The sequence below is a fragment of the Syngnathus typhle genome, linkage group LG7 (genome assembly GCF_033458585.1).
Source record: "Syngnathus typhle isolate RoL2023-S1 ecotype Sweden linkage group LG7, RoL_Styp_1.0, whole genome shotgun sequence".
NCBI classification, from domain to species: Eukaryota; Metazoa; Chordata; class Actinopteri; order Syngnathiformes; family Syngnathidae; genus Syngnathus; species Syngnathus typhle.
Genome location: NC_083744.1, coordinates 7,872,427 through 7,891,770, shown reverse-complemented (window position 1 = coordinate 7,891,770; position 19,344 = coordinate 7,872,427). Strand labels below are relative to the sequence as shown.

The following is a 19,344-nucleotide window of genomic DNA, read 5'->3' as shown; positions in this document are numbered from 1 at the left end:
GCCAACACATTTCAAGAAGCTTTTATTTTCACAAGCTAAGATACAAAGTGGAGTGACATGTAAATGCACAGACAAATGAAAAAAAACAAAAAACAAAAAAACAGATCCTCAACAGGATGGAACTTTGGGTTTGCTTTAGTGTTTTCTAAATTGCCTTTTCTTCTAGAAAATGTATCAGTCATGCATGTGAGCCACCACGTTGCCATGTAGCTACTGGATCTTGTAAACATGAGTCCAAAGATAGTTTTAGTTTTAGATCTAATAATCTAATTGCCATGTGGAGGTACATTTCTATCCAATCAACTAGTGTTTTTTGGTCTAACTTTCACATAATCACAAAGGTAATTCATCTTATAATAATAGTAATGATTTACTGTTTTCAGTTTATGAAACCAACACCCTGTCATGACCTTTTCCAATGGGGCGAGAAGAAAACGGACCCCCTTACAACATTTTCATTAGAATGTTATTTTGGTGCTTGAGATGTAAATAATCTTCCAAGCTGAAAGGTGCATTTTGGGAAACATGATTAATACAAAAATCAATAACATGGGGCAATACAGTAAAACGATGTGTATAAAATTATGTGGATGATGTTGTAAAAAATGCCTCAACAATTTACTTGGAGAGAAAAAAAATGTTTGGACCCAAACCTTCACAATCATGTTTGACTGTCTTATTGATTGGGAAGTGGACCACTACAGTAAATGATATGCAATGCAAGGTAAGTATCATTCCTGGCACATGATAAATGCGCAAAATGTGTACAAAAAAGTAGCAATGGATCACAAACAACCTTTACAAAAAAAAAAAGAAAGTTGGTAAGGTTCTAAGCATGCCTCAAAGGACGGCAGAATATGTTAATATATGTACTTTGTAAAGCACAGAAGGCACAGCCAGCAGACCTGCAGCACAAAGTTAAAAGATGCAAAGCCAAGCAGATGGTTGTGGCCGAGTGGCTCAAGAGTTGATACATATGTCCGGCAGTGGCAGGAAAAGGCACGGAAGCTTGCATGTTGCATGGGCAAGGGACCTTGTAGCCTTGACAGTTACTCAATTATTTTTATACTTTACTCACAGATGCTTTGGATGGCAGAATGTTGTCTTGGCAACAGAAGTTCCTATTGGTACCCGATGGAGGCTGACTGAAATAGAGTTATTGACTTCATTTTAGCCTACCTTTTTTTTGTGTATACCTTTTAACATTTAACTGCTTGATATTTCTTCTCACTGACCACCAATGTTGCTTAAAATCAGGAAGGATATTCATGTTACTTTTTTGTTCATTGTTGAGATATAGATCATTATGTGATGATGTGCTAAGTGTATGCGATTCTGTATATTCATCCATTCACTCTGTTCCGCTTATCCGCATTACATTCCCATCTGACTTTAGGCGAGAGGCGGGGTAGGCTGGTTGCCAACCAATCGGAGGTCTGCGATATGTGATTTATACCGGTCATATGCTCTTTATCTCAACTACAAATCCAGAGCCAAAACAAAGTGTCATCATTTGAACGTAACTTCTGTTTGCTGCAAAATATTCTTTGGGTTAGGTTTATTAATTTAACGGATATGTTGTTGAGCCTTTGTATTCCCCCAAATGCACTCTTGAATGTTGTATTTGTTTTCACAAAATCTAAATGTTTCAGGAATCACCAATGGCGCCATAAAGTAAACATTTGAGAACGCAGCAACAGTTTGAAGCTAAGGAAATGAAACGATGGAAATTCTGCAGAAAAGAAGATGACAACACAGAAATTGAAGTGCAGGTAAATGGTGATATCTAAGGCGCGTGGTGACACTGTACCCCCCCCCCCCCCCCCCCCTCTCAAGAGACACACAAAGGTTGTGATGATCAGTCAATGGAACTATTACAGTTGTTAAACAATTTTACATCCAGGTAGTTGTCCGATGTTCTTCCACCCACTAATCAAGAACGAGCTAAATCCACCGAGATACAAAAGTCACTTTGGAGTTGTTGCAATCCTTTAAACATAAAATGCAGCACAGTTTGCAGAGAGTCGCGGCAGAACTCGGACTAAATGACGCTTACTCCCGCTGGCTTTGTCGTGCTTCAGCTCCTAAATTACACTCTGACACACCACATGGGGATGATTAAAAGTCTGATCCGAAACCAGAGTGCATGCGTCCAAACACGCGAACAAAACAACGTCCCCTTGGAACTTTCGCTGTGACGGGACTCCGGGGAAATAATTCTTTCAACTCCCCATGATCATCTACTGTAACCTTTTTTCCAACAAGGTTAATGTGACAGTCCTCATCCTTGTAGCGGATTCCAGAAGAACAGTTGCACTAGCAAAACTGGGTGGTGCCTCTCATGGCTTCCAACCAAGAAAAATGGAAAATGTCACTGGTGCCGGATAATGTGCAGTGAGTCATTTCTGTGTCTGTTCGTCTTGTCTGCACGCCTTGGGTGATGCACCCCGTTGGTCAACAGCTCAGTAGTTTGTTGATATCGGAAACCGTAGCTGGAGAACAATAGTCCACTGGATTGCTGATGGTGCTGTTTCTTCCTCGAGGAAATCCGTTTCTATATAAATGGTGGAGGATTAGATCAGTGGAGAACATGAAAGAATGTGACCATTCTCTTTTGAGCTCTCTCAATGCTGAGCTCAGTCGCAGTCAGTGTTACTGTTTGACGACTCTATTTTACCACTCCCGAGTCGAAGTTTGTGAATACGAAACGGGGACAGTGTCTTTCGATGTCAGCTCTTATCATGAGAAGTGAAACCCTGAGGCTCTGCCCTCTCCATCGCCGTGTGAGCAGAGCCTCACTCGGATCGATATGTTGTCACATCTCGAGCAGTGGTCCACGTCTGAACATGTAGTTACTAGCTAGGGGCTTGAAACTGATACAATGCCACACATCAGTGACCTTTCCGCAGAGAAGGACAAGGCCATTGGGTGGGAAAAGAAAAGCCAAACCAGACCGTTCTCTGGGCTGGTGTGGACTTATTTCCCCGGGTAAACGGTAATCTTTCCAGCCTCAGCCAGTCGCTGAATGATCTGAGCTTCAAAGTCTGCATCGTGGACCCCTGTCTTTCGAAACTCTCCCGCATAACGGTTCTGCTCCCAGTAGTGGTGCCAGTTCCCTCGACCATCGGCCCCAAATCCAAACACATTCACCTGGAAAAGTCAGCATTGGAAGCACATGTGAGATTCTGGACCTAGGGACGACAACGTTCCGGATGTTCGTATTATTCACTGACCTCATCGCAGACGTGCAGGGCGAAGAAGAGCACTAGCATGCCTGTAGATGGGTATCGGCCATGATGCCTGGTCCAGTGATCGTGAATGTATTTAAAGAATGCTGGGTTGAAGATTTGGACCTGGACATAGATAATGAAAAGAAACCACTTGTGACATCTAACAAATTTCCCTTGTGAAACAGTCCCTGAGTTATGCATATTTGAAAACGGATAACCAGAATAAACAAGACGATAAGAAATTCCACTTTTCCATTACACAGGTAACGTTGAGTGCCAGCAAATAAGGCTTTAGGCTGCTCTCAGGAAATCTGACAAATCCATAGTTTTGGTTGCTCTCCAAAATAGACTGTAAAACTGTGTTGGTGCTCAGGCGAAGTCCCAATGAAGTCTCCACATGCTAGGGATTATGAGGAGTTTATCTATTTACAGGGATTAAAGAGTGAGCGGAAGATTAGTTAAAACAAAGGGATGGTTTCTAATCCCGCATCAACAAAAGGGACATAATTGCAGGAAAGCAGTCTGCGTTTCTGTTGTGAGAAAAGAACTACATGCAGTATATTAATTGCTCACCTTGTCTTTATCCACGCGGAGAAATTGCTTCACCGGAGCGTAGGTGCTAGAGGAGAGATGTTTTGAATTATTTTTCCATCAATTGGATTGAGTGACCGTGACGGATTGCCACCGCCCAGTTGTCCAAAACGTGCCGCGCGCTTACAATCGGATCTGGCCCGTAGACAGCGCGCTGGTGATCCAAACCAGATCCAGAGTTTTAAACGGAATCAGGACAAAGCTGACGTTGGCCGCCAGGTTCTTGGCGCTCTCCGGATACATGAAGTGGTGAGTGGTGTGGCCGCCGGCATCTTCCTCGTAGCCCACCGTGGGGGCCAAGTTGATCCTTTAGATTGCGAGAGTGAAACGGTATGAGTGATCTGGTGGTGAGCAAACAACTGGATTGCTCATTTGGAAACATGTTGCGTTGTAATCCCGGAAACATTCCTATTCAGGTAACCACTAAAACTATCGTTTCTTTTTGCTCAACAAAAAAAAAATGATGGCGCCTATGTGATTTGCACTCTGAGATGATGAACGTCGCTATAATACAAACTAGCTCTCTTGCTTCTCCCTGCACAAAATCCATTTGTCATAGACTGTCAGACTATGGCTGAACCCAATGACTGTAAAATGTAGTGAATAATGATGAAGGCAATAATAGAAGATGGATGCACTTTTAGTAGGATGAAAACAATACAATGCAGATATATAAAGGGAAGTCAGAAAACAACTTCAAGTAGCTATGAATATATTTATAGGCTTCGCTTTTAGTACTGGAGAAAGTGAATAAAGCAATTTGTCCTGACAGACAGAAGGTGGGTGGTAATGGCGGTAAACTCATTTGAAATCCAAATTAAGAGTCCAACTACAGAAATGAGAACGTGGAACATGATGTGAGTCGGAAGGGAAGCTGGCCACACTCGTCTTGGAATGCAATGCCTTTCTACTTGTTGAACATTCACACAACACAAACAACTGCATGCACGGTACTGTAATCTGATTAATTAATTAGTCAACTGCTAATCATGACATCATGACATTTTATCCCAGGGATTTGCATTTGGAACAGTACAACAAGGGAAATAGATTGAAGCCAAAGGATTTACTCTGCATGCCCGTGGGACAAATACCGGTGATGTAATTCAGCTTCTTGGGATTCTTGACCTCCCAAGAAGCCGACAACCTTTCGTCAACCAATAGGAACATACAAAACCTTAAGATTAAATATTGCATGAGCTGCACATCTGTTTATTTCGCCGTCTTTCACTCTCAATGGAATTTCAGTGATGAATGCGGTGTTCTCCAGCCATCCCCATCCTCACTTGGTTTTTTTTTTACCCCGTCATATTTCTCCACTATTCACTCATCTCACCTCATGATGTAGTTGTGTCCATCTATGATTGCCCCGTATCCAGCCCCACGCAGGTTTCCAGAATTCCCCACTACGGCACACCGTAGGCATCGCGCAGGATCCCATGAGCCATACGGGGATCGTCCAGGAATAACCTGTCATGAGGAAACATTAGGGGGAGTATATATACTATAAGCCTATGATTTGCTTATTTAAAAGTAGCTAAATCAAATACCTGGAACAACCTAAGCAGCACTTGCTGGATGTTCTGGGGTTTAAACTGGGGCTGCAACATCTTGAGGGAGAGGAAAATACGGTTACAAGGCTCTGCGGTGGAAACACATCTGACATAATTGAAATGTAGTTGTGTCGCGCTCGTGTGCGTTTGTTTTTACTTGGATGAACACAATTAACAGAAAAGATACCGCCTGTGCCACCATCCAAGATTATATTAAATGAGGTTACCAAAACATGCTGAGTCATAAATTGAAGTAGATGGGAAAACATTGATGACGTTGATTTCCTTGTAAAAAAATAATTGGGCGTTTCTGGAATGAGTGCACCAAATTGAAAAGCTCATAAGTCCCAACTAGTACTTATAATCACCAGAAGCACGGCCGCAATCGGAAATCACACAAATGAAGCGTATATTATATTCATAAGTGGCTTCACAAACATAAATGAGATTTTGCAATCGAAATGTTGTTTTGTGAGATTTGGGGCATAATACATTCATAATTAACTTAATTTCAGTGTGTGTGTGTGTGTGTTTTATATATTTAGTGCAGGGATGGGCAACTGAAAAGCCAGAGGGGATTAAACAGGTTTGCATACTTTGAAGCCAACTATATGACAGCAATGCTTATTCATTATGAACAAAAACAAACCGTCACATGACTGGCTTGACAATGAAAATACTTTACTGACCTGAAAGTACTCACTTTAAAGTATTAACAACATCAGCATACCGCGGGGGAAAACTCAAGAAACAAAACTATTTCCCCGTCGTCCCTATTTCACACTCGGCCTAGATTCCCTTCTGCCGCCACACTTGTTGTTGCTTTATATTTCCATCCACGGGCCTTCGCCAGCAGCCTGCGTTCCGTCATGTCTAATTCCTTCTCTTTAATTTCCCCTGCTCCCTCTTTGTTTCCCCTCCTTCTCTAGTCTTGGTCTCTCTAGGACACTCGAGCGGAACACAGCTCATCAGTGTCGATCAGAGAGCACTAAATCTTTTACTCCCCCATTACCTCTCTTACGCTCCAGCTGGTGCTTTGCTTTGTCGTCGTTTCTGCCACCCCAGACTTTTTTTTTTTTCTTCATCCCACCATCCTTCAGCTTTTCTGTCTCTGATGCACCCCCCGCGCGATGCACATTGCGCCTCTGTTGTTCCGGTGTTGTGCTTGATTTAGTTCCCCCGTGAGATTTTGTTTCCCCTGCCGCGGGAGCGCGCACGCCTTATTTGGAAAGCGAAAAACCGATGTCGTACGGCGTCGTAGGGCGTCAGCACTACGTTGTTTTCAATAAAAACATGAAGAACTCACGTTTGCGTCAGTCAATTTTAATTTTTATAAAGGATTATTCTCATTTGATGTCTTTAAATTTATCCGCGTTCTGCTATTGAAGCGGGGTGCGTTCAAAGACCAGTCGTACAGACGGAATACTCGTTCATTCACCAAAAAGCAACAATATAATTACGTGAGCTCTTTGCATAAACCTCAATGCAAAGAAACTCCTCTTTTTGGGTACAGGCTACAAGGAGTATATATTACAAAGGAGACTTTATTCTTAATTGTGATAATCATTCATCCATCCATTTTATTTTATTATTCAGGTATTTTCAAAGCAAATTAATATTGTTGCATTTATTAATTTGCTTTAACATGACAGCGCAATATAATTAAAAGCTGACACGATAGCAATGTCAAACGTGTTCATTTAAGAAAAAGCCACACACGTTTTGTGATCAAATCTTTCATAACGAGAATGATTTGAGTGAATTGATTTGGATGAATAATTGAGAAGAAATCTCAGTTCTGAAGGCTCCTTTTGTCCCAAGCAAAGTGACAGATGGTGGGGAGGGGGGATAAAAATTGTAACAAGAACTCTATAAAAAATGTCAAGTCGTTAGGATATGTTTACCCCCCCCCCCCCCTTTTTTTTTTTATTTTGAGAACGGTGAGTGCTGGACTACAGCAGTTTTTCTTCTGTCTTCCTGGGGGTCCTTTCAGGTTGTGTGGAAAATTTGAACAGGTTCCCTCATTCCTAGGCCAAATTACAGGGGGGGAACAAATCCTCACAGCTGCCCTGTGAGAATATGTTCCCCCCCCTTATTTTGAGAACCGTGAGTGCTGGACTCCAGCAAATTTTTTTCTGTCTTCCTGGGGGTCCTTTCGGGTTGTGTGGAAAATTTGAACAGGTTCCTTCATTCCTAGGCCAAATTACAGGGGGGGAACAAATCCTCACAGCTGCCCTGTGAGAATATGTTCCCCCCCCTTATTTTGAGAACCGTGAGTGCTGGACTACAGCAGTTTTTCTTCTGTCTTCCTGGGGGTCCTTTCAGGTTGTGTGGAAAATTTGAACAGGTTCCCTCATTCCTAGGCCAAATTACAGGGGGGGAACAAATCCTCACAGCTGCCCTGTGAGAATATGTTCCCCCCCCTTATTTTGAGAACCGTGAGTGCTGGACTCCAGCAAATTTTTTTCTGTCTTCCTGGGGGTCTGTTCAGGTTGTGTGCCAAATTTGAACAGGTTCCTTCATTCCTAGGCCAAATTACAGGAGTCCAGCACTCACGGTTCTCAAAATAAGGGGGGGGAACATATTCTCACAGGGCAGCTGTGAGGATTTGTTCCCCCCCTGTAATTTGGCCTAGGAATGAGGGAACCTGTTCAAATTTGGCACACAACCTGAACAGACCCCCAGGAAGACAGAAAAAAAATTGCTGGAGTCCAGCACTCACCGTTCTGAAAATAAGGGGGGGGAACATATTCTCACAGGGCAGCTGTGAGGATTTGTTCCCCCCCCTGTAATTTGGCCTAGGAATGAAGGAACCTGTTCAAATTTTCCACATAACCTGAAAGGACGCCCAGGAAGGCAGAAAAAAATTTGCTGGAGTCCAGCACTCACCGTTCTCAAAATAAGGGGGGGGAACATATTCTCACAGGGCAGCTGTGAGGATTTGTTCCCCCCCTGTAATTTGGCCTAGGAATGAAGAAACCTGTTCAAATTTTCCACACAACCTGAAAGGACCCCCAGGAAGACAGAAAAAAAACTGCTGGAGTCCAGCACTCACCGTTCTGAAAATAAGGGGGGGGAACATATTCTCACAGGGCAGCTGTGAGGATTTGTTCCCCCCCCTGTAATTTGGCCTAGGAATGAAGGAACCTGTTCAAATTTTCCACATAACCTGAAAGGACGCCCAGGAAGGCAGAAAAAAATTTGCTGGAGTCCAGCACTCACCGTTCTCAAAATAAGGGGGGGGAACATATTCTCACAGGGCAGCTGTGAGGATTTGTTCCCCCCCTGTAATTTGGCCTAGGAATGAAGAAACCTGTTCAAATTTTCCACACAACCTGAAAGGACCCCCAGGAAGACAGAAAAAAAACTGCTGGAGTCCAGCACTCACCGTTCTGAAAATAAGGGGGGGGGACATATTCTCACAGGGCAGCTGTGAGGATTTGTTCCCCCCCTGTAATTTGGCCTAGGAATGAAGAAACCTGTTCAAATTTTCCACACAACCTGAAAGGACCCCCAGGAAGACAGAAAAAAAACTGCTGGAGTCCAGCACTCACCGTTCTGAAAATAAGGGGGGGGGGACATATTCTCACAGGGCAGCTGTGAGGATTTGTTCCCCCCCTGTAATTTGGCCTAGGAATGAAGAAACCTGTTCAAATTTTCCACACAACCTGAAAGGACCCCCAGGAAGACAGAAAAAAAACTGCTGGAGTCCAGCACTCACCGTTCTGAAAATAAGGGGGGGGAACATATTCTCACAGGGCAGCTGTGAGGATTTGTTCCCCCCCTGTAATTTGGCCTAGGAATGAGGGAACCTGTTCAAATTTGGCACACAACCTGAACAGACCCCCAGGAAGACAGAAATTTTTTTGCTGGAGTCCAGCACTCACCGTTCTCAAAATAAGGGGGGGGGAACATATTCTCACAGGGCAGCTGTGAGGATTTGTTCCCCCCCTGTAATTTGGCCTAGGAATGAAGGAACCTGTTCAAATTTTCCACACAACCTGAAAGGACCCCCAGGAAGACAGAAGAAAAACTGCTGGAGTCCAGCACTCACCGTTCTCAAAATAAAAAAAAAAAGGGGGGGGGGGGTAAACATATCCTCACGACTTGACATTTTTTATAGAGTTCTTGTTACAATTTTTATCCCCCCTCCCCACCATCTGTCACTTTGCTTGGGACAAAAGGAGCCTTCAGAACTGAGATTTCTTCTCAATTATTCTTCCAAATCAATTCACTCAAATCATTCTCGTTATGAAAGATTTGATCACAAAACGTGTGTGGCTTTTTCTTAAATGAACACGTTTGACATTGCTATCGTGTCAGCTTTTAATTATATTGCGCTGTCATGTTAAAGCAAATTAATAAATGCAACAATATTAATTTGCTTTGAAAATACCTGAGTAATACAATAAAATTGATGGATGGATGAATGATGATCACAATTAAGTATAAAGTATCCTTTGTAATATATACTCCTTGTAGCCTGTACCCAAAAAGAGGAGTTTCTTTGCATCGAGGTTTATGCAAAGAGCTCACGTAATTATATTGTTGCTTTTTGGTGAATGAATGAGTATTCCGTCTGTACGACTGGTCTTTGAACGCACCCCGCTTCAATGGCAAAACGCGGATGAATTTAAAGACATCAAATGAGAATAATCCCTTCTAAAAATTAAAATTGACTGACGCAAACGTGAGTTCTTCATGTTTTTATTGAAAACAACGTAGTGCTGACGCCGTACGACGCCGTACGACATCGGTTTTTCGCTTTCCAAAAAGGCGTGCGCGCTCCCGCGGCAGGGGGAACAAAATCTCACGGGGGAACCAAATCAAGCACAACACCGGGACCATTAATCTTCCTGTAGGCTGGCTGCTAAGGTACAAGATACCTGGCAGCCACTCCTAAGAGGTTTTCTTTTTCAGGACGCCCAGTAAAGACATACACGTTATACTTTAGAGACTGTCAGGAAATATGGAGAGATGTGGATCGGTTTGCTCAAGAGGATGAAGTGGATCTGTGGTTACTCTTACGCTGAAAGAAACGTAACATTTCTGTCCCTTTTGTTACAATAGGTACGGAAAAAACGCATGCGGCTCAGTAAATGTTTAATAACCTTACAACAAATTCACGAATTCATCTCCTGCACCATAACAGAAGAGCCTGTTCTTCACAATGCGCTCGCTCTTCTCTCTCGTTCACCCCTGTCCTTGCTCACATTTAATATTACTGTAAGCGTTACGAACAAGTGTGCCACAGCACTGTAACTAAATTAAACATGTGGCTTAGCTTTAACGTCCTGTAGCTCCCTACAACAGTCCAGTCGTTGTCAAATGTCGCCGGGTATTCACAGCAATCACGTAAGGGTGGCTTGTTACTTACCACCCACCAGTAGTAAACATCAGAGGGCAGCTGGATGTTGTCTCTGGTCCAAACAGGAGAGATATCAGGTTCATAGTTGTCATCGAACCAGCCCGAGACTCCGGGGTCTCCAACGCAGCGAGCGCAGGCGCAGGTTTGCTGTTGCTGGGAGTCAGTGGCGCTCAGTTTGTGTGAGCCCACATAGCTGGGCACCAGCTTGACCCGCCGAGAATCCTCCCAGCTCGGCGGCTCCAGGTAGTTGAAGCCGACGCCGCTCCGGAGCGAGACGGAAAAGAAGAGCGAGGTGAGAAAGATGAGAACCAGCGAGCCCAGTACGAGCCAGACCCTCGGAGAACATCTCGCCCGTCTGACTTTCTCCGTCGTGTCGCCTTTCCCGTGACTACCCGAGCCCCCCACCCCAGGCGCCGACCTGCTTGGCCAAGGTCTCAGCTCCGAAAGTCTCGATGCACCCCTGAAAGGACCCCTGGCCCAAAAGCCCCAGCGCCTGTCCCGGTGCAAAGTGGAGGAAGAGATGCGGCCCCCCCATGGCCACGCCCCCACCCCTGGGCCTGCCACTGTACCCAGCCCACCTCTTACTATGCTTTCGGTGAGTTCCGGCCAAGCTCTCGGACTACGAGGTCGCGCACGCTTTCATTTAAGTAAACACACGCAAGACAATGTGGCACAGTCTGTTTGTCCTACACAAGCTGTGCACTTGGCGATCTTCCTACGCTTGAGCTCTCTCAGCTCTCCCCCCCCCCTCCACCTCCACCAATACGTGCTTGTCTCACACACTGAAGTTGCCGTTGAGTCACACGCAGCTGCGGTGTGAGAAATTCCCAAGTCCTTTTTCCATCAAGACAAGCTCCTCATCTTTCGCATCCGGCCTGCTGTGTCCTTCCCTCTTTGATGCTTTCAGTGGCAATCCATCAACGAGCAAAGGTAGATGCAGCAGGTCGTCGTCCTTCTCCGCTCTACCATCTGTGCAAGCGATGAAGCTCGTCTCAAGCTCTCCGCTTTCTCTTTTGCTTGGTGTCTTTTGTTGCACTGGTCTGAGCCCAGGAAAGCGTGTGCTTTAGTTGAGCGCAGCGGAGAGAGGGAGGAATGAATGCAGGAGGAGGGGCAGGAAAAAGGAGGAGGTCCGGCCTGAAGGGTATTCTGTCACATGTCGAGCCATTTTAGACATTACGTTGATGTGGTCTTGCTTCTTCTCTCGCTCTGTCTTTTTTTTTTTTTTCTTTTTACTCGTGCTGTGCCTCCATTGCACCTCCTGTCTGCTTGTGCCTATTTTGCTAGCATCTCATCTTGGGGAATTGTCATTTGATGGAGCATAAACTTTCTTGATGCATTCAGACGTTACTCATGTAATTGCAGAGTTCAGATGGCAGAATCCAAATTTTTTTAGTAAAGGCACACCCGACAATGATATTTTGAGAAGGGACTTGGCTGCAGGATGACAGGCCAGGCCAGGTCGGGTGGAGTGATGCGGAAAGGGTGCGATGGAAAAAAGAAAAACGACCAAACCAATCAATCTTAAGTCTCATCTTCTCTCCGGCTGGCTTTGAGGGGACAATAGGTGGGGGCGACATCTGCCCTGCTGCCCACAGACAGTCTGCATGTGCCTTTGAGCTGACGTGTGTGAGCTAACATGTGACACAGTCTTCCAGTTGCCTTAATAGAATTGTACGCTAACCTGCTAAAGCAGCATTTAAAAGCAGCAAGCTATCTCCATGCTGTTAGCTGCATTTGATTCTTCGGATGCTCGGATTAAAATCTGCTGCTCCCCAAAACACGTTGTGTCTAACCTAGACCGCGAAGGCACAGATTTCAAGTGATGATTCAATTGTTCATTCCGTTTCCGAGCATCTTTGGAAGCCAACCGCAGCTGATTGAAGAAAACTTTGCCCGTCCATGGACAACCTGAAAAGTGAAACGAGAGAGATGAAGATGGGGTAGAAAGTCAGTCTCTGGCATTAACTTCATTCCCCGCCATTTAATTTAACAATCCACCAAACGACTCAGATGGGCTGACTTTAGTTAAGTATCATGGCCACAATGATTTAAATCATTTTGTTCTGTGAACCGGGTCAGCCACATCATGTGTTTGGGGAATTGTGCAACTGTCTGCTCATTCACATAAACGTGGAATGTCTGAGTAAAATGAGGGGAGGGGGGGAAATGGCCGCCATGTGCTCCACCTGCAGCAGCCTTGACTTGCTGCCCATAAAGCCAGTTGAGTGAAAACTGACCCAATTCTGACAGATGAATCAACACCTTTGAAAACACAACTCACAATAGACCTGCAATTTAAAGCATTTTTCCCCCTTTGTGCTTCACTGATCTAATTTAAATAAAAGTTACTATACACATTTTGTGCGGTGGCTTGTTTGTGTTCCTATCATTTGTCATTGACGCCTTGGGATACAATTAGGTTGGGCATGAAACTCGCCTCGACTCCTTTGGGGTTATTAAGAAAAGATCTGGACGCAAGTCCATTTATTATTCATTTCTAGGGCAGCGTCAAACCAATACACTTAAGTGTTGGCTATTTGTGCTCTTATGGAAAGCATCTCCTTTATATTTGCAATGTATCTCCCAGGTCTCCTGTACAATCCCACGCAGTTGTCAACAAAAGCCTCCGCGAGCGTTTTTCACGAAGCAAACGCTCACTTTGGCACATTAGCTGCGGCTCATTACTTTGCCAAGTGCATATGTGTCACATAACGACACAAAGCACGCATAGCATGTTTTATATCACGGGGTAAAAGCCTGCGAGGTGTTAAACATTTGAGACTTCCACTCCCTGCAGCAGCTGACAATGTGACCAACGTGTTTTCTTTTCTGTCGAGTACATGTTTGCTTCTTTGGTTTCATTATAGCTTTAACAAAAACGTTCCTGCTATTTATCTTTGTCTCATTTCTGCTACTAGTAATTATGACTCTCTTTGTGTTCCATTTCTGTAACAATTATCTGGTGTTGCAAATGCCAGTCTAAGCTCTTGTTCTGAGTGCTTTCAGAGGCGCCCACGAGCAAAATTGCACCTTTTTTTTGGCTACAATATGCACAGTAGTAGAGTGGAGCCCCATTGAGCATAATCTGTAGCAGACCTCCAGTTTAAGGAGATTTGGAAACAAATTTCCATCAAAAATAAATCAATCAATAAATAAATAAATACTATCATGATGCTTGACAGACAAATCAAAAAAACATTTTAATAATAACTGTCGTTGGTGTAAAGTCAACCCATATTGAGTCTGCTTTATATTTTGAAACAAGGGTAGCAAACAAAAAAAAAAAGCCAAAGACAAAGCAAAATTATTACGATCCTTACATGGAACAGGAATCCTGTTGTCTTTTTTTTTTCCCCCACTAAATGTTGAATTTATGGTTTGTTTATTTCAAGTAGTCAGTGAAGGCAATGAAATCAAATGCAAATCTGGAATTCTTGCACTCCATATTTTCAGTAAGTGATACTCTGTGCCAGTACAGAAAAAGTTTTAATGAAGATGTCAGTTAAGATGCTGGAGCAGTAGCTCGATCATTTCCAATGGGAAGAAAACTAAGCAAATTATAAAAGCAAGCAGAATTGTGTCAGCCATAAAACATAACACTGCAATGATATAAAAAAAAAAGAGAAACTCCTTTCTGCTTATAAATGAGGCTACACACTTTTTTATCTCCTCATTTTGCTAATGAAAATTCCCCTTAATTCCCTCAGTGCAGATTCATACAGGTCAAGTGATTATGTTGATGGGAACATAACAGCTTTTCACAGGAAACATCACAGAGGTGCTTCAAACTGATTTTACTATCAAATATCACTATAACATTTATTGTTAAAAATAATTTCCCTCGTCTCATTTTGTCAGTAATGACAAGATGCATCTTTGTTTGGCATATCAATGACCTTCTCTGAAACCTCCTCATACCTTCACGGTACTTATTTGATTACTGGAACGCAACGAGACAGAAATTGAGATTTACCCCAACAGACATTGACCTTCACAGAAGCACGGACTGATGATATATTATGCATCCCTAAAGCTCAGTACAAATGACGTACAATGAATACAAGCATTTTGCACACTGTTGCTTTTAACCACAATCTGGCTGCATTTATCCATTTTTAGTTCTAAGTAATTTCGTAATTCTGATCAACATACCTTGCTGACTATGAGACCGATAAAATGTCATCCTCATCATCATTATTATTTTTGATGTGGATGCCATTTTTGTTCACACAAGTATTTCTTTTGTTCAAAATAGTTCCCTAGCATATTCTTGCTGTGTCCTTCTCCCCGTCATTTTTTTATTGTTTTCACTTCGCACCATTAATCATTGTTTTGCTCCGTTCCCTTTCCATCGCCTCCTCAATCTGATTCCATATCAATCATCGTGCAACAAGACCAGCCTCCCCTCGTTCTTTCGCTTTGTCATTACATGTTTCGCCAACGGCTATATTACTTGCAGTAGCCACAGAATACAAATTGTGTGTTTCAGTCACCTTGCCATACGATCGACCTTGAGTCAATATTGGGAACACACCTTTTTGGAAACAAAAATGCAGGTAGACAACCTATTTCCTGAAAAGTTTTTCTTCTTTTTTTTTTTTTTGCTTCAGTGGTTTTGAGGAAATGTACCACAGGCTTTGTTGCTGTTTTCAATGAAGCACAGAAAAATGAGATAATTCAATCATATGAACTGCAGCAAGATGAGGAAATGTGTTGGACAGTCAAACAGATGGACGGGAGACGAGGAGGGATAAAAATGGAGAGGGTAGCGGGGGGGGGGGGCACAGCCTATGCATCTCATCTCTCTCACAGTTCCCCTGTGTCCAATTAAAGCCATCACACACTCCGCTGGTGGTATGCCAATCAGCTGTGTGTGTCTATTTGCACACAGCAGCCTTGAATACCTTGTGGAAATGAATGCTCTTAACATTTGTCCTTTGATTCATATCTATTTTCCCCCAGCCTAAATTTCTCAGTCTTCCATAATTGCCCACAGAAACACCTGAAGATGAATTTCCTTCGTGAAAAATGATAAAAGCTTTCTAAAGAGCATTTACAATATTTCCCGCTGTATGGTCTTGGTTTGACAAAAGCAAGACCTAAATAAATCTGATACAAAGTGTTTTTTGATCAAGAGCACTGCATTTTTATTTACATCTATTTGTTACAGTGCACCTCAGTTTTTAGTTTCTGTACCCAGTCATCAATTCACAGAGGCTACACACAGTTGAGAAAGAAAAAACAAATGGTTGTGACTGCTTCTAGCTAGAACCTGTATGCTATTCCATATTGGAGATTCAGATGGATGAAGGGACAAACAGTGGTAGTTATTAGCACCTTAACTCAACACATGACCATAAAATGGTTTGGTGGATATGACCAAAAAAAAAGCAGTTTATATGCCATGTTCTTGCAGAGCTCACTTGTTTTTTTTCACTATTATTAATCCATTCAGATCCAACAAGTTATTATTGTCGCATGTAGATATCAGAACCCCTTACTGCCCTTTTTCAATCAAATCAGGTCAAATCTCAGCGGTCACCGACGGGTCCCTTTTCCTCTCACCTTTTCATCTCCTCTGAGCCGAAGTTCTTTCTGCATTTTGCATTTAGGTGAGGGATGCGTAATAACCTGTGTGAACCTTCAAAATCTAATTGGATGTCGTGCTCCCTTTCCAAATGACCTTTTCACACTGTGCTCCTATGGCAGAGGGTGATTTTTACTTGCGGAAGAGTGAAATACAATTTAGTGATATTATTATGGTGTTCTTGCATGAATGAAGCCAATACTCTCTCTTCTGCCACCTGCTAGCGCCAAGACATTTTCCTCTAATGTCTCCCTGCTCTCACTCACGTCTCACCCCTTTCTCCCCTATTAGTCTGGTGTTGAGGTGAGAGGAATACTGAGGGAAAGAAAGGAGGAGGGTTTTTGGTCCTGAGGGCCAATGCCAACTGCTTACTAATACACACAGACTATCCATCTAAACGCACTTGAGCAAGGAATGCGATTTATCTACTCAAAATTTACACCACTAGAGTCATTTAAAATGACAGTCATATGAAGAGTTTATTATCACTGTGACTACATTGAACAGATTATTTATTTAAAAAAACTATTACTTGTTGGCTTAGTAAGTAAATTGATGTGACTTTGTGACTGTTGCTATGGCAATGAGTGGCATGAATATAAAATTAGAAAAGGTACAAAAGTTGAAAGAATGGAGTTAACACTTAAACAAAACAAAAATGTCTACGATGACATGTTCCCAAATGCAATTGTGTTGGTGGGATTTTTTAAATAAATTCAATAAAGCTAATTTAGGTGTAGTTTTTCTAGGTTAGGGAAGGTTTGTGAACAAAAAGGGAAGAAGTCAATACGTCCTAGCTCCTCTGAATGCACTGACTTCCTCCAAGACGGGTGAGGTGAAGTTGCCTGAAAAAAAAAAATTGATCTGCCTCTTTAAATTTGAGGAACACATCCAGGGGCTTATGCTTTATACCTGGGATTAAGTTGAAAAATCATATTGAGGGAAATGTGAAAATCAATGACACAAGCATTTTTTTCCTGCTTATGAGTGATGTATTGCCGATGTACATTTTTGCTGCGCAAAAAAATGGACAAGCTGCCACTGAAATAGAAGAGGTGCCGTTTCAAGGCTGATGGCCCAACAACAGTCAAGTTTATTTGTATACTGCAGCTCCGAATTACAAAAGAGTCGCAAAGGGCCTCACAAGCTCACAAATCTCCCGATGTAATCGATTCTCATCTGAACATTTCAGCCAACCTGCATGCACTCAGACTTGACTAGACAACTAGTTAACTCGACATCCTTAACTCAGCCATTGCTGCCAGCATCCCACTGTCACCACCGCAGTAACAATTTTGCCTTTTTTCCTCCTCACAACAAACTAGCTCTGGTTTTCTGTGAAGAAAGAAAGGACAACCTACTCTCATTTAGCCTGTGTAACTCTATTAAAACGGTGTGCTCCCTGGATATTAAATTAGCCTATGAGACATTCTCCTGATGAGTTCATTAGACAGGGCTGGAAATAAATTTGGAATTCAACCACTGTCAACATCAAAGCGTGTGTACTGTAATATTCTTATTCCCCTCTCTTGTTCATCTGTTAACACCCAAAGAATTAACATCTTCAATAATGCTATTTGGACGAAGTGTTGGAAAAAGAGACAACAGTTAAGTAGGTCTTTTTCCATGGTATTATTGGTTCTACAGTCCATAGATGAGATGTGTTCAATAATTTTATGGTCAGGGGGAAGAAACTGTTTTTGAATCTGAGCCTCCTGCTGCAGAGGACAGTATCATTGAAGTTGAAATCTGATTGGGCCATTTCTTCAAATCCACGATGATCTCGTTTGATTTGTCCACACTGGATCAGGTTTTTAACGTTACACCAGTCCGCCAACTTTATTACCTCTTCCCTATAGGCCAGTTCCTCATCATCCTGAATGGAGCTCACAACAGTTGTTTAAATAGCAAACTTTAACTGTTGAAGGAGTCCACAGAATCCTCTTCTTCATTACAAACATTGATTTGTTAGATCTGATGGCCTTTTTTTAAACATCCTCCCATAACTGGCTGACAATTTCCAAGAGTGTTGTTGTCTTGTGCGATGTGTGTGCAAGGCGTGGGTTCACAAGTGCAGACAAAGCACAACTTATGTATAGCTTTTGACAAAAGGGATTTACATTTAAAATCCTTTCCCAGGATTCTAAGAATGTGCAATGGTATAATGAGCTGTGTTTGTGTGTGTGTGTTGTGACAAGATTTAAAGTTACGAATCCTATTAGCGACCAATTACTTCTGTGTCTTATTAGCTGACGTCGCCAGGTCCTGTAGACCACTACGGGGTTTAGCTTTGTCTATTGACAGCATCACGGACTTCATTTGTAAACTGTTTTTTTTTTTTACTTGAGTAAGTGGACTAAATGGCAGGTAATTGGAAACTGAGGGGGGGTGGGGTGGGGGTTAATTGGCGTGACAGCACGCAAGAAAGCCAGCCTGTTACTTGTTAATGAATTCAACAGATAAGGAACAAATAATGCAAGTACATTAGCATCACGTTCAAATGGTTCTTTTTGTCTTCTTCCCATTCAATTCATGCAATCTTCTGTAACACGGACGGAAGAGTTCTATGGACAGCAGTCTCCTTCAACCATACACTAGCAGCGTACATGTCGTACCTCGCAGGTCAACCAAAGTCTGTTCCGTGATGGTCAGACTTCTTAAATTTCAATTTGAAATTCTGAATAATTTCACCCAAAGTCCAAACTGTTGCCATCACGAAACCACGCAATTGGTACGTACAAAGCAGTAGGGTTTTTTCATGTCGTATGAAAAAAAAAAAAAAAAGACACTTTTGGGCGTACAATCAACCCATTGACATACAAGACAAAGAGGGCACACAAAACTGGGTAAGTGTATGCAGTCATTTTTTGGTGGGATGGGAAAACAAGTGTTTTCAGCATGATTTGAATGCCATTTTCTTTCCTCGAGTACACACACGTCCTTATCTGTCAATTTAGCTAGTTTAATATCTGTTTAGTGACCCTCGCATGAGAGGAGGCAAAAGTCTCATTTCAC

At 42.7% G+C, this 19,344-nt stretch overlaps 1 protein-coding gene across 1 annotated transcript; it reads right to left on the bottom strand.

The window, feature by feature from the left end:
* Positions 1-5: 5 nt before the first annotated feature.
* st3gal2 (ST3 beta-galactoside alpha-2,3-sialyltransferase 2) lies at positions 6-11,992 on the bottom strand. Its single transcript, XM_061282624.1, has 8 exons — positions 11,976-11,992; positions 10,752-11,361; positions 5,372-5,431; positions 5,158-5,291; positions 3,949-4,128; positions 3,804-3,849; positions 3,234-3,353; positions 6-3,150 (listed from the first exon to the last, which is right to left on the bottom strand). Exons 1-8 carry the CDS (start codon positions 11,990-11,992, stop codon positions 2,977-2,979), a joined length of 1,341 nt encoding a protein of 446 aa, XP_061138608.1. The 3' UTR covers positions 6-2,976.
* Positions 11,993-19,344: the final 7,352 nt, after the last annotated feature.

Bases quoted from the DNA above. Each gene is read 5' to 3' on its own strand.
- st3gal2 (XM_061282624.1), bottom strand. The intron at 4,129-5,157 runs GTGAGATGAGTG...CGCAATCTAAAG, and splicing joins GGACACAACTACATCATGAG to GATCAACTTGGCCCCCACGG. The intron at 3,850-3,948 runs GTAAGCGCGCGG...TCTCTCCTCTAG, and splicing joins TCTACGGGCCAGATCCGATT to CACCTACGCTCCGGTGAAGC.